We start from the raw sequence: 27,667 nt of genomic DNA, 5'->3' as shown, positions 1-27,667 counted from the left end.
CTTTAAAAAAATAAATAAAAAAATAGGTAAAAAGCGGTAAAAATCACGAAATAGTGGTAAAATCTCTCTTCAAAAAAAAAAAGTGGTAAAAAACAAGAAATAGTGGTAAAATTTCTAAAAAAAAATATATTAAAAAAGTGGTCAAAATCAGTACAGCAATGTAATCATACATTACATTACAAGTTATTCTGATTCTGATTTACTCGTTGCAATCTTGGAGAACTTGCAGACTATTCCTTCCTTTAAATGTGAATTCAAGTAGGGGAGGCCGAGGGTGGTTGTAACAAGGGGATGGTTGTAACAGCATCACTTTCACCAATAAGGGATAACATTAGAGTTACGTGATCAATATCATGTGTACCCACTCACTCCCTGACATTGCATGTGAATTTGCATGGCTGTGTCAATAAGTGTGTAGGTTTTACAGCCAAATAACATTTTTTTAGGTCAGAAACTAATATTTTGGACCAAGTCTAAATTTTGACTAGTATCGATACTGTTGAAGTTTGAATTAGGTAACTTGTATAAGATGAAAGAGCAGGTTCCTAGGTAAAATATGAGTCATTTCATTAATGTTTATTTCAAACCACCATGCTGGTACAGCTAGTCAAACAATGACTGACAGGGGTGGGGATGGTTGCAACACCTTTTACCTTTGTTGTTTTGTTAAGTGTCACTAACTGGCAACCATCTTTCCTGGAATTATACATGAATTATTAGCTGCTTCTGACCTCTTGCTGAAGGTTTCCATTCGTACATGTTCACCTTTCATCCGTATTATCAGAAGATGTTCTTTAAGACGCTTTCTAATGTTAGGATCCACACCACTGTCACTGTTCTTTCATCATTCATCAGTGATGAGTTCTTTTTTTTCATACTGAACCACAGGAAGATGCTTTAGTGTTGGAGCATGCACAATAAACTTACATAGATGCATGTTTTTTTGGTTTTGTCTTAGTTTTTAGTTTTTAATCTCACTGTTACAATTGACCCCAGGTTGTGTTAAACCTACTACTGGTGGTGGGGCAGGTTGTAACAGTGGCACTCCTTGCATTTGACATCGAATTGTGAATTCTTTGATATACTTTGAGAAGTTTAAGGCATTGCTATTTGTAGAGGACAAATGAGGGTACTCTGTGTCAAAATTTGAGAACCCTACCATGAACACTATGCAAGTTATGTGACCTGAGACAAAAAGTGTTACAACCACCCCCGGTCTCCCCTAGTCAATGTAATCCTCAAAACTATGTTATAAATTAGCAGATTTCCATAGATTAATATCACAGAATTGTAGGAAATTCACTTTTAAAGTAGATTCTGGGGAAGGACTCTGTCTCTATACTACGTTTACACCATTGTACGCACCGGTATTATGTCTATTTATTAGTGTTTTATTGCCATTGACAACTCAAATTAAATCAAATTAAAGGGACATTGTGTAACTTCTCCTGTTATCTATTCATGAAAATCGATTATTTGGTTCAAAAGTCTGTTTTTCATTAACCAGTAATCCCCCCCATCAACAAACTGAAGTGTTCCTTTCAGCTCTGAATGAGCCGTTCATATCATTCATATCTACATGGAGCGGGTAAGCTCGGTGCTGGCTGCCATGTGGTGTCGCCATGTTTTTATGTTCAGTGGCAGCGTGACGGTAGGAAACCACGGAAACTCAGCGGAGACACCGGAGCTGTCGGCTCAGGTCGAGGTGGCGTCTGTGAAAAGTCACCGCGGTAACGCAGTGAGGAGGAATGGAGCGTTACACTGATGCTGCATTCACCTGCAGTCGGGCAGACGGCCGTCGGTAACAAACCAGATGTCATTTTAGTCACAGAAGTCCAGAGAAAGCCGGTAAAACATGGGTCAGGTAAACAATACCACATCGCCATGACAACATATTGTCACGTGTATTGTTTTGCCTCGTGCTGACGGACCACTTGTTTACATAGAGGCTTGTTTATGCCGTTAGTCGTGCAGCAGCTGTCGTCCGTCTGCCGTCTGCCCAATTTCACGTGAATGCAGCATGAAAAATACGATTGAGCTGCTTGTGATATACAACCACAACGCTAGATGGGAGGAATTCCTACTCAATGTACCTTTAAGACAGCCTGTGTGAAATGTACCAGTATCAGTATTGGTAGTATCACCTTTGGTTTTACTCAGAATAATAATCAGCGTTATTGCACATCACTAATTATTTACAGATGTCCCCTGAACGCCTCACAGGCAGACATCTCAATAGATATCTAAATAAACTGATAAGATGTTTGTGTTGAAGGCGTGTTGCGTTGGTGTGAAGACAAAGAGGAAAAACGTCACGTTCGTGATCAATGATACAAGTTTTTAATGTTTTTTTTGCAGCTAAACAGTGAAGCAGTAACAAGCCGACAGCCAAACGTCCCCTCGTCACATCAGACACTGAAGGAGACGTCACAGCTTTTTAAATCCAGCGTTTTGTCCAATAGTCTCTCAGCGATGGATGAAGCCCCGCCCCCTTTTACCCCATCACCCCCCCCCCCCCTCCCTCCTCCTCCTCCAGCTCTGTCATGGTTTCATTCCCTTTCACACATTAACGATGATGACGTCGTCTCCTACATTCCACCATCATCTATTTTTTTTATTTTTTTTCAAGGTCGTTTAAAATAAAATAAAAAATAAAAAAACACATTTCTTAGTCAAATGTTGTTTTTTGATGTTTTTTTCCTTCAAACAAAAGAAAAGGTCGGTGAAGTTTCACAGGTGAGAGGAGGCAGAAGTCTTAAAGCAGCGGCAGCAGTGCTGATGTGATGGACCAGAATGCATTGCAACATGATGGCGGCGGCGGCAGCAGCAGCAGCAGAGGAGGAGCGATGGATGGAGGGGGGCGGGGCTAAAGGAGTGATGGAGGGGGGCGGGGCCACAGGTAATTGGACGCTGCTGTTACACCTGTGTGACTTAGAGCATGAAGATATGTGTTTGACCTTTATTATGAAGGAGGAGGAGGAGGAAAAGGGGGCGGAGCCAAGCACCAAGAGTGTAGTTTTTAAAATGGGAGGGGGCGGGCCAGGCCAGAGCTGGCATGACGTGACGTAGGCGAGGGAGGGGTGGGGGGGGGTCTAAGGCCGGAGAGGGAGACGTCCGACAGCACTGAAGCAAACATCAAAGGCAAAGCTTCTCTTCTTCATTCATTAAAAAAAACTAAACAAAAACAACAAAACAACAAAACAGCGGGTTCATTGAAGGCATCACATTCTGAGTAATCAATCAATCAATTATGGAATTGATTAGATTACGCCTTTTTATAGTTTCCATCAGAGAGCGACTCATCAAAAACTTTAAAGAACCAGTTCGTCCAAATCGTCAGAAACTGAAACTTTTTAAATATTTTAAAGTCTCATTAATAAAATAAAATAAAATAAAAAAGAGGCAACAGGACTTTTATTTTGAAGGTTTCAAACAGACAATCATCAGTTCAGGCCTCGTTAACTCATCAACCGTCTGTAATTAATTAGCTTATTATTATTATTGTCTCGGAGAGGAAGTTGATGCGTTCGAGGTCACTCAGACAAACGGACGCTCTCTCTCTCGCTCTCACACACACAGACACACACAGACTCAAGTTTCAGTTTAACGTCTCCATTAAAACCAGAGGATCCAGATGTTTTGGTTCATATTGCACATGTGCAGATGTTGATGACACATTCTCAGGTGTAAACATTCAGTTGAGTCACAGGCTCCGCCCCCTTTAACTCCCCACTCCTCCTCCTCCTTCATGTGATCTGATTTGAGTGAACTGGTCCTTTAAATGTTTGAGTTTTGAGTCGTTTCATGTTTTTCAGGCTTGGTTTTTTTTCTTCTTCCTCTCTTACGTCCGTTATGATTGGACGCGAGCACCGAGACAGGTGAGTCACAGCGCCCTGTGATGTCACACAGATGAAGAAGAGGCTGATGGGTAATAATAAAACACAAGGTCCAGGATGAAACTTTAAAGAGATAGTTCAACATTTTTTGGCAAATTGGCCCATTGCCATAATCCCTATAGTCATAGCAGTAGGTTCGTTACCTTTAATTGTTGGTGCAAGCTATTTTGAGAACGGCGGAGCAGAGCCGCGAGCTGCTCAGAGCTACGCTACGGAGGCTCATGGGATTTCTTGGTTTCCCTCATCAAACTCATCAAATACACAATCCAACAACTCCAAAGTTGTGACCTGCACATTCACCACGCTATGAGATAACAGAATGTTAACAGAGTTGTTTTAGAGGGAAATGCAGAGACTGCTTGATGAAAAACTGTCCCTGAAGGCAACGCGCATCAGTGGTTTTGCATGAATTTCCCTCTAAAACAACTCTGTGTGGTAACGTTCTGTTATTATCTCATAGTGTGGTGAATGTGCAGGTCACAACTTGTCCACGAGAGCGTTGTGGAGTTGTTGGATTTTGTATTTGATGAGTTTGATGAGGGAAACCAAGAAAGCAGCTCGCGGCTCTGCTCCGCTGTTCTAAAAATAGCTTGCACCGACAATTAAAGGTAACGAACCTACTGCTACGACTATAGGGATTATGGCAATGGGCCAATTTGCCAAAAACGTTGAACTACCCCTTTACACTGGACTGAAGATGAAAACTATATGTTTAAATTGACGGGGACAGGACGTAGAGGCGAGGAGAGGCCGGACACACACAAACACACACACTCGTACACCCAACACACACACAGTTGGTCCCCACTGTCGTGCCCTTATAAGGGTTTCATCATCATAGAGTCGTTTTATTTATTTATTTAGCACTTGTAGAGTTCGGGTCCGTCTACAGACAGATAACTGCAAGCTGGTGTAAGGCTGGTAGTCATCAGTGGAGCACTCGGGCACCAGAGTCGTATCTGTCAACACACACACACACACACACAGACACACACTGGGCCTCTGCTCCCTCCGTCCTGCTGTGACGCTGCTACGAGCTCCTCTGCTGGGACTTCAATGACGTCAGGACTGAAAAACAACACAAGTCAAAGTGAAAACAAAAGACCTGTGTTTGTGTCTGTGTGTGAAGCCTTAAAGTCACGTGTGTGTGTGTGTGTGTGTGTGTGTGTGTGTGTGTGTGTGTGTGTGTGTAACAACATCAACACATTCAATCCTCTGTTTCTGTCGTCGTTGTCGATCCGTCTCCGTCTCTTCGACTCAAACTCAGAACTGAATTTATTATTTTTTACTGTACAAGTGTCAAAAATAATCCACAGCCTCCGTCTGTGTGTGTGTGTGTGTGTGCGCTGATGATGATGATGATGGCGAAGCTAGAGGACGTCGTCGTCGCCACCCTCGTGTTCGTGTGGTGGCGTCCGGCCGGCGTGGATCGTCAGGGCGACGCCGGCTCAAATACAAAAAGCAAAATAAAACAAAAAACAGAAAAACGTCCTGATTCAAAAACAGAAAAGAAAAAGGCGAGCGAGTTCGAGTTCTTTCTCGTGGAGAAACGGCGCCGTCATCAGTCTGCTCAGTGGGCGGAGCTACGGCGTCTCCTCCTCCCCGTTGGTTGGTTGGTTGGTTGCTATGTCGATGAGGTTTGAAAACGGTGTCGTCTCTATTTTCTGTTTTTACTCCACGGCTAAATGTGTGTGTCTGTGTGTGTGTAGCGTAACGTCGTGTGTGTCCTCGAAACCACACGTCTCTGTTGTCCTCGCCGCCCGCCGACCTCAGCCCAGACAGGGGCGGGTGGGGCCGAGGCTCTGAGCCAATAGGAACGCTTGCACCACCTCCTGCGTCTGCTGCGGCGTAGTGTTGACGTCCTCCAGCGCGTCGGCCACGGCGAACTGCCGGTCCCGCAGCCGGTTCCAGTTGGACAGGACGTTGTGGTACTCGAACACCTTCTCGTAGTTCCCCACCGAGTTGTAGAGCTTGATGAGGCCTCGGTAGTCGTACTCCAGACCGCTGTAGCCCTCGCCAAACAGCTTCTTACCTGGAGAGAGACACACAGTCTGTCAGCATCGTCATATTCTTTAAAGGGATAGTTCCAACACTCAGTACGTTTACATGACACTTGAAAAAACAGAATCATTGCCTTAATCCGACTACAACTGGACAACTGAAGTGCATGTAAACACCTTAGTCTGACTGAAATCGGAGTTGGAGAACTCCGATTAAGACACCCAGATAATACGCCGCGCGACCAGCAAGAGTGTTTTATTTTTTAAAAAGAAAGAAAGAGAGAGAGGAAAAAAGGAAGCCCGACTGCCTGAGGACTTGAGGAGGGCAGAGAATCTGGACATTTTTAAAAGCAAACTGAAGACCTACCTTTTTAGCCTTGCTTTCAACTGATTCGTACTATTTCTATTATTTTGAAACATGCATTTAATTTATCTTATTTTCTTATTTATTTATTTACTATTATTATCTTTTTTATTCTATCTTAATTCACCCATTCTTTTCTCTATTTTATCCCACTACACCTGCTTATTCTTACCTAGTGTCCTTCTGGTCTTCTCTTTTTATCTATTTTACCTCATTTGATCTAGTATCTCTCTTATCCTCTCATTCTATCTATCTTATTTCATTTTACCTAGTGTCTTTTTCGTCTTCTCAATTTTACTTATTTTACTTCATTTTATCTAGTGTTCTCCCCACTGCAAATGAGTGAGTATTAGATAGCGTTTCCCCGACAAAATCCAATGTTCTAAAATGATTGTGTGAATGTGTATGTGTTTGCAAATCTATGTATGTCTCCCTAACATGTGTTCCCTATGTCTCCCAATATGTGTTCCCTTTATTGCTTGTTTTTAACATGTAAAGCACTTTGAGCTGCCATGGGCATGAAAAGTGCTATACAAATAAAGCCTGATTGATTGATTGATTGATATCCTATTCTCAGTGCGAATCCGGCCCAGACTGGCGCGTCTGGTCAGGAACTGCAGTTGAGAATTTATTATGAAGCTTACTAAGTTGTTTATATTCAGTTTTTTACGAGGTGACAGAAAAGTAAACAGGACAGGCGGCGTATTAACCCACTGAAACAACGGGTGACGCCACATGAGGGGGCAGACCGTCAGTTATTCGATTTTCTCAGTTGCATGTATATTGAGACAAGGACAGAAGTCCGACTTGATGCCAAAATCGAATTTTGAGCATAGCTCGATTAAACTCTGCATGTAAACGTAATGATTTTGTCATATTGGCCCATTGCCATAATCCCCATAGTTTTAGGAGTAGGTTCGTTACCTTTAATTGTCGGTGCAAGCTATTTTTAGAACGGCGGAGCAGAGCCGCGAGCTGCTCAGAGCTACGCTACGGAGGCTCATGGGATTTCTTGGTTTCCCTCATCAAACTCATCAAATACACAATCCAACAACTCCAAAACGCTCTGGTGGACAAGTTGTGAGCTGCACATTCACCACGCTATGAGATAATAACAGAACGTTACCAGACAGAGTTGTTTTAGAGGTAAATGCAGAGACTGCTTGATGAAAAACTGTCCCTGAAGGCAACGCACATCAGCGGTTTTGCATGAATTTCCCTCTAAAACAACTCTGTCTGGTAACGTTCTGTTATTATCTCATAGCGTGGTGAATGTGCAGCTCACAACTTGTCCACCAGAGCGTTGTGGAGTTGTTGGATTGTGTATTTGATGAGTTTGATGAGGGAAACCAAGAAATCCCATTAGCCTCCGCAGTGTAGCTCTAAGCAGCTCGCGGCTCTGCTCCGCCGTTCTAAAGAAAGCTTGCAATGGGCCAATTTGCCAAAATGTTGAACTATACCTTTAAATTCATTTTTTCAGCTGTCATATAAACGTACTGAATGATTCACACGACTCCACAGAGAGAGAGAGAGAGAAAAAAGCTGCTGTTTCATCTCAGCTCTGGAAAAACGATCTGGAAGAACCGAGTCAGAGGAAAACTCCCTGTCACGTTCTGTTTTCTATTTCTATCATCTGAGTCAGAGCTGCAGTCTCAGCTCCTAACTGGAGGCTTTCTGCCCTGAACATTTGAGATGGTGCAAGTTTATTATCGTCTACTTGTTCATGTGCAATGTTGATTGTTTTTTTTTTAACACTGGTGAAATGTGGACTCAAGGAATCTGTAACCTGTTATTACAGGTGTCAGGAGAAGGTGTGTGAGGATCATGGATGAAAAGGAAATGGGGATATTTGTTCTGCAAGTTGATTTACAGAGAGTGAACTTCAAACTTTAAAACTCCTGTTGTCCTCCTGTGTCAAGGAAGGAAGGACGAAAGGAAGGATGGAAGAAAGTTAGGAAGGAAGGAAGGACAAAGGGAAAGAAGGAAGGAAGGATAAAGGGATAGAAGGAAGGAAGGAAGGATAAAGGGATAGAAGGAAGGAAGGAAGGAAGGAAGGAAGGAAGGAAGGATAAAGGGATAGAAGGAAGGAAGGAAGGAAGGAAGGAAGGAAGGAAGGAAGGAAGGAAGGAAGGACAAAGGGAAAGAAGGAAGGATAAAGGGGTAGAAGGAAGGAAGGAAGGAAGGAAGGAAGGAAGGAAGGAAGGAAGGAAGGAAGGAAGGAAGGAAGGAAGGGAAAGAAGGAAGGAAGGTAGGAAGGACAAAGGGAGCGATGGGAGGAAAGAAGGAAGGGAAAAAGGAAGGAAAGATAGATGGAGGGAGGAAACAGATTGGGTCAAAAAAGAAGGAAGAAATAAGGACCAAAGGAGGGAAGGGAGGGAGGCAAAAAGGATTGTGGAAAGAAGGAGGGGAAAAGGGAAGGTATGAAAGATGGAGGGATAGGGAACAGATGAGGTCAACTGGATCAAAAGAGGAAGGAAGAAGAAGTAAGGACGAAGGGAAGGAAGGAAGGAAAGAAGGAAGGGTGGAGGAAGTGAACAGATTGGGACAACAGGAGGATTAAGTTATCGTCCTCTGAGCTCCTGGTTAAAAACACTCAGCCTGGAGCTCTGAGTTTGTTTCTGTGTTGTAGTTTACTGCTATAAATAAAGTCCCCTTGGCCCCGCCCCCTTCCCGGAGTCTGACCAATGGCGATGGAGCGCAGGTAGAGCCTCTCCGCGTCCTCGTACTGGTTCATGTCGTAGTTGTAGAGCGAGGCCAGGTGGCCGACGGACAGCGCCACCTCGTAGTCCTCATGGCCCAGCAGCTGCTCCTTGATCTGGATCGCCTTGATGTGCATCTCCTCCGCCTCCTGGGGGGCGACGGCAGTAGAGGTCAGAGGTCAGGTACACACTGCTACACACACACAGCTACACACAGGCTGTACTCGAAACTGCATACTATACTGCTAGTACATACTGATTTGGTCAAAATGCAGTATGCAGTATGCAAACAAAAGCAAAATCTGCAGTATGCGAAAAATTCCCGGGTGTCGTACTGATCGGAAAATATCTCCAGTATCTGACCAGTCTACATGGCGTACTGTATCCAACAATGCAATGCGCCCCTGACGTCTTGATCTACCGCTGCCGGTTGCTGCAAAATGTGGTGTGAACGGCGTCGGTCTGCTGAAGTAGCAGACTGAATCCCACATTCAGTATGCAGTATACAGTACATACTAACACAGTATGTAGTAGGCAGTACGGTAGTATGCGGTTTCGAAAACAGCCACACACAGCTACACACAGCTACACACAGACCTTGAACTTCCTCATGGACTGGTAGAGGCGGCCCAGGTTGCCGTAGTGTTTGGCCGTCTGGACGTTGAACTCTCCGAAGGCTTTCTTGGCGAGCTGCAGCGACGACAGGTGCAGGTCGTGAGCCTCCTGCAGGAGGCGCTCCTCCGTCTCCTTGTTGTGGCAGTCGATGGCGATCTCCTCCAGGATCAGAGCTGCACACACACACACACACACACACACACACACAGAGCAGGAGGTGAAACAATGCTACTGCAGCAGCTTGGTCACCTGTTTGGGACTAAAACAACACTTCATCGTTGCTGTGGATACAGCAGCTTCCAAGATTCTTGATGTTGCATTCACGTGAAATGGGGCAGACGTCAGACAGACAACAGACGCTGCATGTAACAGGATAAACAAGCCTCTATGTAAACAAGTGGTCCGCCAGCACGAGGCAAAACAATACAGACGTGACAATATGTTGTCATGGTGATGTCGTATTGTTTTACCGTCTTTCTCTGGTGGAGTAAAATGGCATCCGGTTGGTTTGCCGACGGCCGTCTGCCTGACTGCACCTGAATGCAACACCAGTGCCTCCGTCCTTCCTCACACTACACAGTGGTGACAGTTTTAACAGGCCGAGCCGACAGCGCCGGTGAGTTTCCGTGGTTACCTACGGTCACGCTGCCACTCAACGTAAAAAATGGCGATGAAACATGGCCGCCTCGGTTCGGTGCGTCGCCAACTTATGTATTTGTAACGACTTGTAACAACTCATTCTAAGGTACCAGAAAGCTTTCATTTGTATGCAGGTGGGATTCCACTTCAGTGAAATAAAAAGCCAAATAAGTTACACACTGGGGCTTTAAATAACAAGAGAAGCATGTGATTTTTTGTTTTATGTTATGTTTTCATCATAATAAGGCAACTAACACATGTTGTCGCTGCTTAAAACTTAAAAGATATTGCAGAAAAAAGGAAAAAAAAAAACAACACTTCAGGTACCGATAGCTCCGTTAGCTCGGCAGCAGTCGAACCGTTTATAAAAGCACATGACCAACACTGCAAAGAACCCAGCACTAGTGTTGTTTTTGTCTATACACGAATTCGGCAAAATAACCGTTAGTCGAGCAGCCGCCATTACTGCAGTGACAGCTCCCAGTCAGGCAGCGATGGGTTCTGTGCGCGAACATTTTCTCTTCTGTAAATATGTCTAGGAAGGCTGGGGGGACATGTGCCGTCCTCGACTACTCTAATATCAGCAAAACACAGCCCCTTACTTCAGGAGGAGTGTCCGTGTTTAGACCGTAACGTTACGTACAGCGTGTCAGCAGCAGCAGCAGCAGCAGCAGCAGCTGCCGCCAGCGACACAGTCACAGCTGACCTGTACAACCTGGCTACCCTCCCTTCTCACCGTTACCTTCACATCGTGGTAAAAGTGGATGGTCTGTGTATGTCTCACTGATCCCTTCAATATGATGTGATCATGGTCGTCTAAAAGCCGGTCTAAAATATGTCCGACCCATCCGGAGCTCAGGTAATTTTGACCATAAATCAGAGACCTGTAATTGACGTTTTTTCTGATCATCGGAGGCCAGCTGGTCAAAAAAATATTCTTGAATATCTAAAACAAAGCACAAGTTGTTGTTGTTTTTATTCATGTAGCCTGTCCACATGATTAAATATCCCGCTGCTGGCTTGCTATAGCTACGTCAGCACGCATAACGTACCGGTATGTTATATTGTTTATGATACAGTCTCTTATCTCCCTGTTACTCTAATCTTTCCTGCTAATCGCTCAAACAAATGATTAATTACTAAATGAATATTGGTATTCATGTAAGATACCTTAATCAGTTACTGGGGGGCACTAAACATCACAAATGCAGCCTATTTATGATGCTGTCATAGAGAATCAGTTTACTATGACTGACACATGTCACCGCAGCAATGGCGCCGCCGCAAGATGGCGGCATACACAAATCGCTCGCCGAATTCGTGTATTATGTAGGCTATTAATCTATGGAGAAGACAAGTTATACTACTTCTCACTCCTTTTTGAGTAGGCAACTTGATTTTGTAACACGTTATAATAAGTACACACTAGTATGCATTAATAAATACTGAATTCATCATTTATAACACATTCATACTCATTAGTATGCAGTTTATAAACACAGTTAAACATGTTTTACTCATCATTGATAAGCAGTAACTGTGTTAATAAACTACACACTAATGAGTATTCATGTGTTATAAATGATGAATTCAGTATTTATTAATGCTTACTAGTGTGTACTTATTATGAAGTGTTACCCTTTATTTTTTAGATTCTTAGTTTTGTATATTTTGTGTCTTTGTGATATTTATTCCATTTTATACATGTTTGTTTATGTACTTGCATATTGGAAAATGAACAATTCAATTCAAACAGTTTATATAATAATATGATGTAGGATGTTATAGGAACACATGTCCAGCTGGTCAAGTGTCTGAATCCATCAAATAAACTGGAAAGTGTCACAATATTCTGTAAAATATTAAATGAATAGTTCACCCAAAATTCAAATTCCACTCATTATCTACTCACCCTCATGTGGACTAAGGGCTGGGAGAAGTTTCAGAGTCCTCCGTGGCTTCTCTGAGTTACAGGGGGTCTCGGCGTAGCAGTGCATGTCCATATAACGGTTGCAAATGGATACCAACTGTCTTCGTAACAAAAAGACACACCAAAAAACATCCAAATACCTCCATGCTGCTCGTATGTAATGTCCTTCTTGTATTGAAGCCCCCAAATGCGAAATTGTTCAGAAAAAAATTTAATAAGTCTATATTTCAAGCTTGTTTGTAGCAGAAGCTCCTCTTCCCGGTTCGGACATTACATACGAGCAGCATGGGGGTATTTGGATGTTTTTTGGTGTGTCTTTTTGTTACAAAGACAGTTGGTGTCCATTTGCAACTGTTATATGGACACACACTGCTACGTCGAGACCCCCTGTAACTCAGAGAAGCCACGGAGGACTCTGAAACTTAAAAATAAAAAAAAATAAAACACACAGTTCTTGATCATGTTGGTGTGAAACGTTTGAGGACGGTGGTGCCCTGGACCCAGTGGGCAGCGGCCCAGCGTCTCTGGACGAGGAGGAGGAGGGGGAGGGAGGAGGGAGGAGGAAGAGGGAGGAGGAGGAGGAGGAGGAAGAGGAGGAGCGTGGCGAGGGTTTGGGGTTCAGGGGGCGGGGCTTACCTTTGACCCGTTTGGAGGACGCCAGCAGCAGATGGTCCTCAGGCAGAATGTGAGTGATGATGTCGATGGCTCGTTCTGCGTGGAACCTGAGGGACAGAGAGGAACACAAACACTTCTCAGAAACGTCTTGTTGTTGTTGCTGCTGAAGCTTCTTCTCATGTCGCAAAAGTGACTCAGCGTTGCCCAACGCCGTGACGACCGAGGCCTTTGTCACAGAGAGGAGACAACGTTTAAATATTAAAAACATCTGCTGGTCCAGGAGGAGGAAGATAAAACTCCTGTTTATGTTTCTGTCACACTGAAGGCTCCTCTGGCTCTGATCGATCACCACCTGATCCATACAGACTGATCTGAACTGTATGACAGACTCCTGCATCAATCAAACTTTATTTATAGATAGATATATCGGGTCGGATCCCCGCGGGTATCCGACGGGTTCCCTGCAAAAACGGTGTTCAACGGGTGGATCAACTATATTTATATATATATATATATATAAACTGTCTTGTGTAAATTCACGGGTAGAACTCAAATTAATGCGGGTGTATGTGTGTAGGTCTACAGAGAAAAACTTGTGCGCTGCTGCACAAACCAGCGTAGCAAATCTTTTTTTTTTTAAATGATTCGGGAGATTTCCTGATAGTATCACACACGGCAACAACAGAGCAACCATCTTGATGTAAATAAACAATCTTTGGCCGCGCATGTGACCGCTCACAGCTTTCCCATTGGATTTTAGCCTGTCATGGCTTGACTGCTCAGCTTCTGGGTAAGCTACAAACACACCGATGGGATCAATGTAAAGGCTGAAGTGTCCCGCTTTCATTAAAAAAAGAATTACGTCGCTATCATTCTCCGTTCCGGAAATAGACGCGAAAGAGTACGAGTTTTTTCTCGGGGTCTATACTCCCGTTATCGCCGGGGATCACGGGCAACGGGTCTTAATATTGACGGGCGGGTCGGATCCGGGTTGAATTCAGAAATAATCACGGGTCGAGATACGGGCTGAAAAACCTACGGGTGGGGCGGGCGCAGGAGGAGGAAGAAGAAGGGGAGGAGGAGGACGAGGGGGGTGAGGAAGAGGAGGAGGAGAAAGGAGAAGAAGAGAAGGAAGAGGCGGAAGAAGAAGAAGAAGAGGAGGAGGAGTGGAGGAGGAAGAAGAAGAAGAAGAGTTACTTACAGCGCGTTGTCGAACTTCCCCGAGCTGTACTGGTGGACGTAGGAGGAGTACGCCAGGTCTTCATGAGCCGTGGCCACGTGGATGTTCTTCCCTCCAAACACCGACTGTCGGATGTCCAGAGCCGTCTGCCGATCAACCAATCACAGATCAATAACTGATCTTTTTTTTTTCTTTTACCATGAACTTTTTTTTTATTTTTTTTTTATGTTTTTCACTATAAATTGCTGCTCCAGTGACTAAAAAGATCAACATGAACTAACGACTTGTGCAAACCTGCAATAAAGTATAAAAACTATGATAATCCAGATGTTTCCATACGGTTCCATACAGTCATGTTACATCCCTACACAACGCAGGGATGTAACATGACAGCAGACGACAAGGAACCTCCATGAATAGATACATAAATAAATAAATGAAGATGACTGATGCTTCTTACCTGGTAAATAGCCACTGACTGACATATGTTGTCTACATTTAATAAGTAAAATCCATAATCTAGCAGCGTGTCCGAGTACTTGGGATGCTTGTGTCCAAAGTGTTCTCTGTAGAAACACAACAAAAAGAGAGAAAGGAGAAAAGAGAGAGAGGAGACGTCGGTCAGAGAGAGAGACAAACAGCGATCAGACGGACGTCGTGCGGCGGCGGAGGCTCAGCAGGTTACCTCGCTAGAAACACAGCGTGTTTGATCAGCTGCTCTGCTTTTCTGAACTCCCTCTTCACCACGCAGGCCTGAAACACACACACACACACACATATATATATGGTGAGACTCTACAGCATGGTGACCGGTAGTGAAGAGCGTGTGGACGTGGTCGTGGTCGTCACCTTGGAGGCTTGTCTCAGGACGTCCACCACCACCTTGACCGGCAGCCCAGGAGTGATCTCCTTCATGGCCTCTATACACCACTTGTACGCCTGAAGGACACGACACAACAACACGTTAATCAACTCTAAACATCACCTACTTTTACAATTAATCACAGTTAATCAATTAATTAATTAATTAATCACAGTTGTTGTTGGTGTGGATCTATTGAATGGGTTGAAGCAAAGCACTAATATAAATCAATTTAAAAAAACGATAGGCTATATGACAGAGTTCAAATTAATCAAATTAAAATTATAGAATTATCAATAGATAAGTAAGAAAGGGGTAGGGTCATATAAGTTGTTTGTATTTTTTTTTGTTTTTAAATTTTATTTTTTATGATTGAAATAAATAAATTCATTCATTCATTCATTCATTCATATAAACGTCACAATTAATTCATCGTAAAGGTTCCTAAATAACGTCACTTTACAAAAAAAGGTTATGTAAGAATCAAATCAGCAAAACACAAGTTACACAACAACTGCACGTGTAAAGTTGTTTTCGTTCCGTGCCTGAATTAGTAGGAATTTAAACGTTAGTGCCATCTGTCATAAAAAATAATTTCAAAAAGGATTAAAATAAATTTATAAAGTAAACAAATATTGGTAATGTAAATATGATTTGACTATATTTGATTTTACACATTCATAGTGTTGAGAAATTGAACTGAACAAAAACAAAGTTTCACAACAACCACGTGTGTAACTTTGTTTTCATGAGAGAAGCGCCTGAGTGGTAAAACGGCTCAAATAAAGGGAAATGCACAGATACTGGGTTATGTTAATGTAATTTTTCCTAATGTAACACTGAATTTGTAGGAATCTAAATGTTAGCATGTCATTTGTAATAAATAAAATAAAAAGAAAAAACATTTTTAAAAAATGTACAAAAAAAAGGTAACTTCCAGTTAATGACTTAAATATTTCAAACGTTTCCCCTGGGGGATTGATAATGGCTCATATTAATATATAATAGATACTTCAGTTATTAGTAATCTAATTATATTTGACTGAAGGCATTGGTACCTCGTCGTAGTGGCTTTTGGCGAAGAGCAAGGCACAGAGCTCGCCGTACAGCGCGGCCTTGTTGGCCTGGTGGCCGTGTTTGGCGAGTTTGTCCATGTAAGACTGAGCGAGCTTGAAGGTCTCCTCCCCCAGGTGGTACTTACAGTTCCCGTTACGGACATGGAGCAGCCTGACGACACAAGACAAGACGCCGGTTAGAAACAGTCAACCTCCTTCGTCCAAGTGTGTGTGTGTGTGTGTGTGTGTGTGTCTGACCTGACGCAGCACTCCACGGCCCGGTAGCAGTGCAGGACTTCACTGTGCAGCGTGCACAGCTGCAGGCACGACAGAAACACTTTCTCTGCGTCTCCGTACCAGCCGGCGTCAGACAGGAAGCCGCCTGCAACCAGAACCAGAACCAGGGTCAGAACCAGAACCATGTTTAATGCCAAGTATGTTTACACACACACACACACACATAAGGAATGTGTCTTGGTTTTGAGGTGCAGAAAATAAACATAAAGGACATAAACACAACTCCAAGACAGCTGAGATATAAAAGTCACTGTGACCTGAAGACGTCGATCTGTCCAGCTTCAGGTCAGGATTCAATGTGAGATTATGTAAAACCATCTATTAAAGCAGAAGTGAGTGATATATTTGTGTTAATATAAGTCTTAAATAGTTATATCTTCCGACAGCAATCACTTACATAGAGTGTTTGGACTGAAACACGGGTCTCTCAGTCCCTCTGCTCTGCTCTGAGCCGAAGAGAAAACATTTATTAGGGGTGTGCATTGGCACTGCCCTCACGATTCGATTCGATTCCGATTCAGCAGGTAACGATTCGATTCGATTCGATTCTCCGATGCATTGCGATGCATTGCAATGCATCAAAATTCTACTGCACACAACATGGCAAATTTTTCATCAGTCATGAAATATTGAACAACAGATTTTATCGGCTGCTATGTATTATCACTCTCCTGTATCTTTGACATAAATGTCATAAAATAAAATAAAATTGAATGGTACAGGTATTGGATATGGGATTTTCAAACCTGAAAAAGAAAACATAAATCACTTCTAGGGCTGCCCCCAAAAATTAGCCGACCAAAATTTAATTGGTCGATTGGTCGCAGGAAAAAACAAACAAACCTTTGGAGCCGTGTCTTGTCAATATTAACTCAAAATCAATATGACTTAACTATATGAAAGACTACGGGGCTTTTATTTTGAAGGGCCCGATACAGGAAGTCGTGACACTTACTGTTGTGGTTGTTTTTACACGGCACGGCAGGTCTCTCTCTCTCTGCATCAGAGACCCCCAGCCTGAGCTCAGTCACTCCCCCTCCTCTACTGTGTTTATTGGTGATAACGGGCATACTGCCTGTAGTAGCCTAACGGTAAAACCCGACCGGCTTGTTGAATCTCGGACCCGACACGGCCGGACTCACGAGCGTTAATTAATTAATTCTCGACCCGACCGCGGGTGAAAAAAAAAAAGGAAAAAGAAAGCCAGCGGCAACACTGCTACTGCTGGTGCTGCTGCTTAGCCTGTAGCTACAGGCTGCGCATGTCGTTGCTCCGGAAACGCCCCCGGAGGTAATTGAAACTTCACAACTTTATTTGAGGCCAGAAAATAAACAGTGACATAATCGATTATGGCACGTTGCCGCATCGATGCTGAATCGTGCATGTCCCGCATTGCAATGCATCGCCGAATCGATTATTGTTGACACCCCTAACATTTATCGTATCCTACAGTTTTTATCCAATGAGGAGAGAGAACGGCATGCAGGGCTGTGTGTGCAGCCAAGGAACGCCGTGAATGTGGTGACGTAGCGACGAGGACTGTTATGGTGCGTTCAAGGAAACTCGTATTTTTCCGACCGTGAAGTGGTACCAGTTCGATCTGGTACGAGTTCACCGGTCGGAAGTTACGAGTGGCCGGTATAGTGACTTTCACCGGTAAAACAGGTCGGAAAAACACGAGTGGGTTGCCTGGAACGCTACAAAGTCGTAAGTTGTGACTTGAAGCTGTAATTTACGATTTCAAAAGCCTGCCTGGAACGCAGCATTAGCGAAAACGACCGGATCACTCACTTCTGCTTTAACTACATGTTGTATCTATAATAAAGAGCTTCTCTACTCCCAGACACCGTTTTAAGTGCTTTACTATATCAAATTAATGATGATTATAATAGACAACAAATTCATCATTCCTACAGGTGCATCTCAATATATTAGAATATCATGGAAAAGTCTATTTCCAGTATTGATTGCATATAGATTGACAGACTTTTCAGAAAGCCACATTTCCATATTAAAGATTGGTCTTTTGTAACATTCAAATATTTTGAGACACTGAATTTTAGGTTTTCATTAAATGTGAAGCATTACAATCATTACAATTAAAATAAATTAAATAAAGACATGAAATGTTTCATTCTGTGTTAAGTATTAGTTTCACTTCTTTGAACTGAATTACTGACATAAATAAACTTTCCATGGTATTCTAATTTATTGAGATGCACCTGTACATATTGTCCAATAATTTACTGCTGTAACATAAGAAATTCCAGTAACCCTTTAATTTACAGGCCGCTAATTACATGATAATGTGAAGAAATAGCCAAGAAATAACAAACAATTGCCTCATAATGTCTAGAAATAGCCTAGATTAGAAATAACGGTCAATTTCATAGTAATGTTGAGAAATATCGATTGATTGCGTAGAAATTTTCCAGAAATAACGGTCAATTGCAACAACTTGGTGGAGAAAAATTCTGGCCTTTCCCAACAAATTCAAAGCATGTGTAATATTTTGCCTTTATGAAAAACATGACATTACTATGAAATTGGCCGTTATTTCTAGACATTAATACGCAATTAATTGTTATTTCTTGGCTATTTCTTGACATTATCACGAAATGATCACACAATTAGCAGCCTGAAAATTAAAGACTTACCGAATTCCCCAGTTTGGGATCAATAAAATGAATGAATCAACCAATCTATCTATACATCTCTCATCATGCCCGTGAGCACATGAAGTGGAGGAGCTGGGATTTCTATCTGGCAATGAACCGACTTCACTCTGTGGTTTAAATAAAATCTTAAAATACATTACGATGCAATAAATACAGTTTATTATTTATTGTTTACCCCTCAGTGAGAGTTGAGCTGTAAATGTTTCTAGATCGCTACAGTTATTGTCTCGGATCCAGACCTCATGATCACATCACTGGTACCAATGAATGGGCTCTGTTTGTTTATTTATCCACTCACTGTTTCTCTGGAGGTCGTCTCAATCACTATCTCAGACCGTCTGTGTGAGAGCCCCCTTCGCCCCCCCCCCCCCCCCCCCCCCCTCTCTCTCTCCCTCCTCACCCGCCCCCTCCCTCCTCACCCAGCACGAAGCCGAACTGGATGGCCTTCTCTTTGACGTGGGCGTCGGACTCGGCGATGTAGGAGCAGCGGCGGCTGAAGGAGTTTGCCAACACTGAGGCAACTTTCACACCGTGGTCCATCAGGGCCTGGAAACAGTGGTGGAGGAGGTGTCTGGGGGGGGGGGGGAGACATGGATCAATAGAGTGGATCATGCTGATTACATCATGTGTCTCATTGCATTAATTAAAGCAGAACTATGCAACTCGGCCGGAAATAGCTCGCTCCTTCGTTGGTTTCTCTTTTTTTCCCTCTCCGGGGCTCCCCCACAGTTCTGGGAGGCACATGTCACTGTCGTAAAAAAAAAAAAACTCGCCGCCACCACCTCCTCCACCCCCTCCCTACACGTGCTTGTGTTTACTGCTGAAGGTAGAGAGCGGTGTTTGCTAAGCCCTGCTAACACGGAGCTAATGCTAACACGGAGCTAATGCTAACACGGCGCTAACGCTAATACGGAGCTAACGCTAATACGGCCACACACAGACAAAGACACAAAGACACAGACATACACACACATGAATAAAGGTTCCAAAACGCGAAGGTGTGTGTGTGTGTCATGATGTATTACATTATCTTATAAAAGATCCATGGTGTGTGTGTGTGTCCGTGTTAGCATTAGCTCCGTGTTAGCCACAAGCCGAACTTCTAAACATTTCATGTTTCCATGGTTTCCTCCGACTTTCCGAACTCAAACCAATCACGATTCATGACATGCATGACGTCATCTGCGTTCTTATCTCGTACTGCCGTAAGGCAGTTTCTCGCGATAGTTCTATCCATTGATGAGATTTGGGACACCGAGACGGAGGACTGATCTTGCAAGTGCGGTTTTCAGCCAGTGGGGGGGTGAGCGCATTGGCCTAGACCCCATTCACCTCATAATAGGTCACTCAACCATCACAGTGACTCTGAGCCACAATAATTACAGCCGAAATCCTGCATAGTTCTGCTTTAAAGGTACATTGTGTAGGGATTCCTCCCATCTAGTGTTGCGGTTGTATATCACAAGCAACCCAATCGTATTTTTCATGCTGCATTCACGTGAAATTGGGCAGATGGCAGACGGACGACAGCCGCTGCACGTAACGGCATGAACAATATGACAATATGTTGTCATGGCGATGTCGTATTGTTTACCTGACCCACGTTTTAACGTCTTTCTCTCCACTTCTGTGACTAAAATGACATCTGGTTTGTTAGCGACGGCCGTCTGCCCGACTGCAGGTGAATGCAGCATCACTGTAACGCTCCATTCCTCCTCACTGTGTTACCGCGGTGACTTTTCACAGACACCACCTCGACCTGAGCCGACGAGAGTTTCCGTGGTTTCCTACCATCACGCTGCCACTGAACGTAAAAACATGGCGACACCACATGGCAGCCAGCACCGAGCTTACCCGCTCCATGTAGGTATGAATGATATGAACGGCAAATTCAGAGCTGAAAGGAACACTTCACTTTGTTGATGGGGGGATTAATGAAAAACAGACTTTTGAACGAAATAATCGATTTTCATGAATAGATAACAGGAGAAGTTACACAATGTACCTTTAAAGCTCCATGTTTTATACTTCTTATGTCTTTTATTTTGAAGGGCTGATCCAGGAGAAGATGAAAAATCCATCTCAGTGTAGTTTTCCATCTCCTCTCTCTCTCTCTCTCTCTCTCTCTCTCTCTCTCAGCTTCTCTCTGGAGCTCTAGTAACAACAGGTCGGTGTCAGCCAATCAGAGGAGAGGAGGAGTCTCTGAGACTCTCTTCTGATTGGCTGACTGTTTTCTAATTGGTGATCCAATTAAAAATAGAGCAGATTTCAGAATAAAACACCCAGAGAAACCGAATCCTGCAAATGTGAAAGAGTGCAAGGTGGGCGGAGCTTAGTGTGACTGCTTTGTTGTGACATCACAAAGTGACAGGAAGTCCTGATGGCTGGTTTTAAGGCTCAGTTTCTGAATACAGGCTGTGTGCATTTCTCTGTGGACTGAGGCTTTGATACTTTCACAGTATTAATATAGAACCTAGAGCTGCTTTATAATCACACTACACATGGACATCTACCTTTATACTGTATGGAGCTTTAACACAAACATCTACCTTTATACTGTATGGAGTTTTAACACAAACATCTACCTTTATACCGTATGGAGTAGGGATGCACATTTTGAATTTTTTTTCTGACCGATAACCGACGCTCGTTAACCGATTATTAACCGTTAACCGATAAGATTAAGACACTTGCGGCGCACGGCAAAAAAAAAAATAAAAAAAAATGTATCGCTCCTATTTTTTATTTATTTTTTTTGCCGTTAAATACACACGTGCGCCGCGACAGCTGATCAGTGCGCTCTGTCTCAGCTGATCGCGCTCTGGAGGTTAGATCGTCCAATGTAGAACTGTTTTTATACAAAGTGCAGCCAAACACCAGGCTGAAGGAGCAGCAGAGCTCCTCTGACAGCTCCTCTGTGGAGCTGCAGGAGAGCTGCAGGTGAACAGGCTGGAGAGCAGCGACGTCCTCTTTTTTTTTTTTTTTTTTTTTTTCTCAGCGCCATAGTTACAGGTGATGCACATCTATGTCCATGTAGGCTACATTTATTGTCTGACCTTCCTTCATGGGGGCTGCTGCACATACTGTCAGTCCTCCTGTGTAACTTTTTGCTGTGAAATATGACTGAAGGCACGTGAACTCTGCACGTGTCGACACACCCCCATGAGTTGACGACATAAGGAGCTAATAAAATAAATAAATAACCGATAGTATTAATCGGTCAAACTTCTTGTTATCGGTTAACGGTTAAACGGTTAATCATGTGCATCCCTAGTATGGAGCTTTAATAAATTACTGTTAAACAGATGGAGGTCAGATTACAGGACAGAAGAGGAATAAAAAGAAACCCCTGCACATCAGTCAGAGGAGAGGAGCAGCTGATTGGTTGGATAAAAACAGCTTCTTCAGAGTAGGTCAGACTGGTCAGAATAAAAAGGTAATTAGAAAGAAGTGTGTAATCGAGTAACTTCTCAGTCTGTGTAATGTGTTGGGATGCGCTAAGAACGGATTTAATTGAACAGCAGTTCGTTCTGCAGCCAATCAACCTGAGCTGCTTTGTTAACGCTGTGTTTTAAGGCGGGCGGCGGTGAACAGCTGACGGAGGTGTCAGGTGTCGGGTCTGGCTCAGTTTAGTTCCCATTATGATTATGTTTTTGTGTTTTTTACCTTTTGTCTGAAGCCCGCAGGACTTTAGCGAACACCTCGAGCTCACAGAACTCTCCTCCGAGCTGGCAGAGCCGGCCCTGCTGGTAAAGCTGCAACACAAAACACACGAGAAACAAACAACATCAACATCAGGTGTACAGGAATCTTGAAGTTAATTCTAATACCTTTTTAAGACTTTTTCAAGACCTTCTCAATATTTTTCAATAGCCTACCTCACCGCCACTTCAAGCTGTACCCATTTACACCAGTGACACTTTTAACTTAACAGTTTTAGTTTGCGATAAAGACTATAGGCCACTATGATACAGAATTCAAAATAGGCTGGGATAATAAATCAAAGGCAAAGTTTATCAAAAAAACAAACAAACAAACAAAAACATTGCCCCACTCTCAAAAAACAAAAACAACAATCTTCTTTTATTTTTTATGTACCGGTTCATCTTAGTTTTTGGATAAAATGAATAAATTCAGACACTTTTACAATGTTTTTTAGGACTCAAACTTTTGGACAGCTAATTCAGAAAAAATACCTTCAAAATGTAAGACTTTATGAAGTCGTGAAAAGAGTTTTTAACACTTTTTAAGGGTCTTAATTTTCCCAAAATTGATTTATCAGCTTTTAATACTTTTCAAGACCGGGCGGATACCCTGAACATTAACACAGACAGAGTTCAGAGCTCAGAGTTTGGGTCAGAACAGACGACAATGGTGGAGTTTGTCCCAGTTTTCCCACCTAGTTTTGTGTTTTATGAGTGGGGTGAGGGTGTGGGGGGTGTGGGGGTGTTTTAACTAGTGATGCTTTTGAAAATGCCGTCCGCTGTTTGGGAGTTTAAACAAAAAAATTTGCTGATGTCTAGCCTGTCATCGAAATGCGCTGAGCTGGAAGTTGTTATGTCCAGTGGCTCTGTGGTGGTGGAGGGGGGGTCTATAGGGGACAATGCCCGTCTCTCTGGTGATCGGGTCAAGTCTCCGTTAACGTGACTGTGATGTGAGATGCAGTCAGAGGTCGGCTCAGACCGGCGACATCATCTGATTAGCTCGGTGTGAGTTTATGGTTCCTATGGTTACTGGCAAGCAGCTACAAACAACAACAGCAACAATTTATTATAATAATAATGCATTTTATTTGCAATGCACTTTACACTTTAACAAAAAACCTTAAAGTGTGAGATGTAATCGTAATCAAACTGAATTTAGATCAATCAAAGAGGAAGTTAAAAACAGTTGCAATGGCAGCACATCTTAATTAAGCCGTTTTCCCACTAAAATTAGCGGGTCGACGCGGGTTTTTTAAATGCGGGTCGACCCGCTAACAATCGGCATTTGGCCCCTTTCCCATTGACCATAATTAGCCGAGTCTGCCCCCCCGCTGGGGAGTCAGACAGAGCATAAACCAGTCGCCCCGCTCTCATCCGCGGTGCAAGAGACACAGTGTCATGCCGCCGCCGCCCGCCGCGGAGTGTGAGGTCCGTCGGCCGAGGCAGACGAGGCGTCTGGCTGACCTGGAGCACCAGGACAACGGAGGACAGCGAGTCTGCCGTGGCCGTCATGACGGACGTCCACGGCACAACATGTCAGTTAAACAGACTGTCGCTTCTTCTTTTCAATCTTTTTTGGTCAGTGTTGTTTAATCTTTTGATCCCAGTCTCGAATGAGTGCAGAGCTTTGTTTTGGTACGTGATATGAGACACGTTACGACGTAACGCTCAGCGTCATCACGTAAATTAGCGGGTTGACCCGGGTCTGGCGTTCCCACTGCAAGCCGATCGGAGCCGAGCCGATTGAAGGCGATTTTAACCCGCGTCGCTTGCCGAGTCGCTTGACGCGGGTCTTTCCCACTGCCACCAAAAGCCGATTGTTAGCGGGTTAAACAGGTTTTTTGGCCAGTGGGAAAGGGGTATTAGTAAACCTGAAGACAAAATACTTATGTTCACATGATTTAGTCCGGCTCACGTGACGTCATGCAAACACACGCTGACGCGGTTCGGCTATACAGCCTTCATGAGAGCGTACGCTTTACTAATTAAGATGTGCGACCACTGCAAGGTTTTTGAAGTCACTCTGATCTGAATGAGCCTTTTTGTTGAAGCGCAACCTCTTTTTGTGAGAGAAGTTAAAAACAGTTTTTATCAAAATAAAACAAGAAACACTTAAAATATTTATTCTTAAAGGTAAGTTTTGAAACCTATCAGTCATCTGTGGAGCCCTCACATGTTCTGGGAGGTCTTTATGCTTCTAGTGCTAAAATATTAATATTTATAATACCTCATGTCATGACTGTAAAGCTCTTTACCCAAACTATTACCCAGACCAACCAGAAATGATCGCTTAAAAACATAAACAAAGAACACGAGCCTGTTAATACATGATACGAATGTGATACACATGATAATCTGGTCGTTATCATCATGTTAGCTGCACATTCATCTGAATTAAAGACCACAGACTGTAAACCTGAGTAGCTGCAGACAGAGTTTATGTTGATGTGAGCTGCTGCTAATGGAGCGACACTGAGGTCGTAGCAGCTGCTCTGCTGTTTGTCTACGATGCTGATTACGTTACGTCGAGAGTTCAGCTGTTTTGCAACTTTCTGCTCCTTTTTGAGCTGGATGATGACATGTTGACATTAAACCATCTAATCCTTGCCTCATCAAACAAAAATGATGAATGATCCTGATCAGATATATAGATGAAGTTTATGAAAGGAAGTTCTGTGAGTTCAGACCTAAAAGAGCTGAAGGCTCCTGGTTGGTTCCCACTGAACATTTTAACACAAAGTGACGTTAAAAAGTTATTGATAACATTGATTAAAACGAATACTTCATTCATTTTCTGTTATGTACTCTGTGTGTGTGTGTGTGTGTGTGTGTGTGTGTGTGTGTGTGTGTGTGTGTGTGTGTGTGTGTGTGTGTGTGTGTGTGTGTGTGTGTGGTCTGTTGTCCCAGTCGTGGTTTGGTTTCTCTGAACAGTGAAGAGCAGCAGTCTGTCTCACACATGTAGATCAAAGGTTTCTCAGTGAGCAGTACTACACATGATTGTTCACAACACACAGTCCCAAGTTGTTGTTGTGATTACTTAACAACACAAGCCAGGGTTGACATTAATATATATACAGCTCTGGAAAAAATTAAGAGACCCCTCCCAAAATGATCAGTTTCTCTGGTTTTACTATTCATACGTATGCAGGGTTTTTCCTGGCCAAAATTTCGGCTGAGGCGGCAGTGCGGGGGGGGGGGGGGGGGGGGTGATCTATATATATATGGGCGATTCTTCAACTAGGTGCACTTTTAGCCATGTGAACTTGAGAAAAAAAAAGTTATTCAAAACTGACCTAACACAGTCTCATAAGTTAAAATAGTTTGTCTAGTTTTAAGATCTGTAAGAGGACAAACTTAGATTACAAGGCAAATTGTTAATTTTGTACATTTTTTCTGATCTGCGATGAACAAATGTCATTTCCACCACATCTCAATATACAACTGTTATTTAATTATAAATAACTTATACCACTCTAAAACTATCTGAGACCCTTTTTGTAACTATGTTTTACCATTTTTTCCATAATACACAATAATCATACATTTATGAATTAAATAAATTCAATCTCTTAAGGACCAACTGCTGAATTGTACACCTGCTACATCTGGAATTTAATATTGCTTGGGTAGGGGCTTTTTAGAAAATAAATAACTTGAATTATTATGTAAAGTGGATCATGACCTTTTAAATTGTGGAGATTTTTTTTATGTGTGTTGAGAACTTTTACAATAATTTTTAAAAATGTCTGTGGTGGTGGAAATGACAGGGTGTTGTGGAAATGACAACAAATGAACGTGAATATATAGAAACAGTAGACATTTATTTGAACATTTCTTAAACTGTCATTAAACAAAACCATCCCTGGTTGTAGTGTAGTCTAAAAGCCAATATCTAAGTTCCATCAAATAATAGATGAAAAAAATGTATTTAGTCCCTATAGGCCTGTGACCTTTCTGCTGCTGTCTTACGTGGCATCTTAAAAATATATAAATAAATGGAATATAACATATAATTATATTATTAATGTTGATTAATGTTAATTTAATATGTAATATTAAAAAAGAACTACTCTCACAATCCATATCACTTGGACTTTAAGCATAAATGTCATTTCCACCACACTACTTTCTTTTCCACCACAGAGGATAATGTGGTGGAAATGATGGTGGTGGAAATGACATTTCTACAGTATTTTGTGAAAAAATGCAGACTAGCTTAACTGATTAGCTTTGAATTGATACTTAGGATTTCATGTATGCAAAATACACTTATTCAACTAAAAAAAAAAAACTTAAAAAAAACACCTATGAAGGTATAACATGTTTGGAAATGACGTGCAATAAATATATATACTGATCGAGCAACATTTATCTTAATTTTTCTTCAATAGTTGTTGATGAAATTGAAAATTCCCTCCATGTCCAACATGTGCTCTGATGTCAGTGTACATTGCCATAGAAACCATCCATACAATCTCTCAGAGAATTTTTTTAAGGGGACATTACAGTGCTGTGGTGGAAATGACCGTGATACTGTGCGACAGCTATATTTTGGATAAAAAATAATATTGATGGCTGTCTTACATTAAACACTATAATGTGTTTTAGTTATTTTACTGATACTTAATTCAGGCACATTGGTAGTTTTCAAATAAATCACATTTCTAAACATTATTTTCACTGTTGAAGTTTAAAAGTCTGGGTGCGCGACAAGGGTAAAACAGTGATTTTGACACTTGTAAGAATGTTGAAAAGTATGAAAAAATTATAATAGAAAGGTGGTACATTTTTTATAAGGTGGTTTTATTGTTAGTTTGACAAAGAAAGTGGAATTTATACAATATGATGTGTATTTTTAAAAATATGACCAAAGAACATAAAAGTGCCCGTAGTCTAAGAATCACCCATATATAGCCGTGGTATAATGAGCATATACCACGGCCTGTCGTGATATATTGCTTAAATATTGCGGAGAGTTGTGCGTACGCACAGCTTGATCAGTGTTTCCCACTGACAGAAGAAAAAAAAACAGTGTGTTTACGTGCGGTGCGCCCACACGCGGCAGGTTGAGAGGCTGACTGGCGGAGATGAGAGTTGGTGAAACGCTAGCATGGTTATTAAAAATTTGGGACC

General features: G+C 42.5%; 1 protein-coding gene across 1 annotated transcript in view; it reads right to left on the bottom strand.

Moving 5' to 3' along the window:
• Positions 1-2,339: 2,339 nt before the first annotated feature.
• appbp2 (amyloid beta precursor protein (cytoplasmic tail) binding protein 2) overlaps positions 2,340-27,667 on the bottom strand; it is a 29,291-nt gene continuing 3,963 nt past the window's right edge. Inside the window, exons 2-13 of the mRNA XM_083985004.1 lie at positions 22,497-22,585; positions 19,250-19,401; positions 16,114-16,237; positions 15,859-16,027; positions 14,788-14,877; positions 14,624-14,691; positions 14,399-14,504; positions 13,960-14,084; positions 12,780-12,865; positions 9,557-9,747; positions 8,943-9,108; positions 2,340-5,928 (exon numbers count right to left, since the gene is read on the bottom strand). Of these exons, the coding sequence (XP_083841130.1) occupies positions 5,666-5,928; positions 8,943-9,108; positions 9,557-9,747; positions 12,780-12,865; positions 13,960-14,084; positions 14,399-14,504; positions 14,624-14,691; positions 14,788-14,877; positions 15,859-16,027; positions 16,114-16,237; positions 19,250-19,401; positions 22,497-22,585 (1,629 nt within the window). The 3' untranslated portion in view covers positions 2,340-5,665. The remainder of the gene's footprint in view (positions 5,929-8,942; positions 9,109-9,556; positions 9,748-12,779; positions 12,866-13,959; positions 14,085-14,398; positions 14,505-14,623; positions 14,692-14,787; positions 14,878-15,858; positions 16,028-16,113; positions 16,238-19,249; positions 19,402-22,496; positions 22,586-27,667) is intronic.

This window comes from Trachurus trachurus (assembly GCF_905171665.1).
Source record: "Trachurus trachurus genome assembly, chromosome: 13".
In the NCBI taxonomy this organism is placed as follows: Eukaryota; Metazoa; Chordata; class Actinopteri; order Carangiformes; family Carangidae; genus Trachurus; species Trachurus trachurus.
The sequence above is the reverse complement of the archived record's forward strand: the minus strand, read 5'-3'. Positions and strand labels throughout refer to the sequence as shown.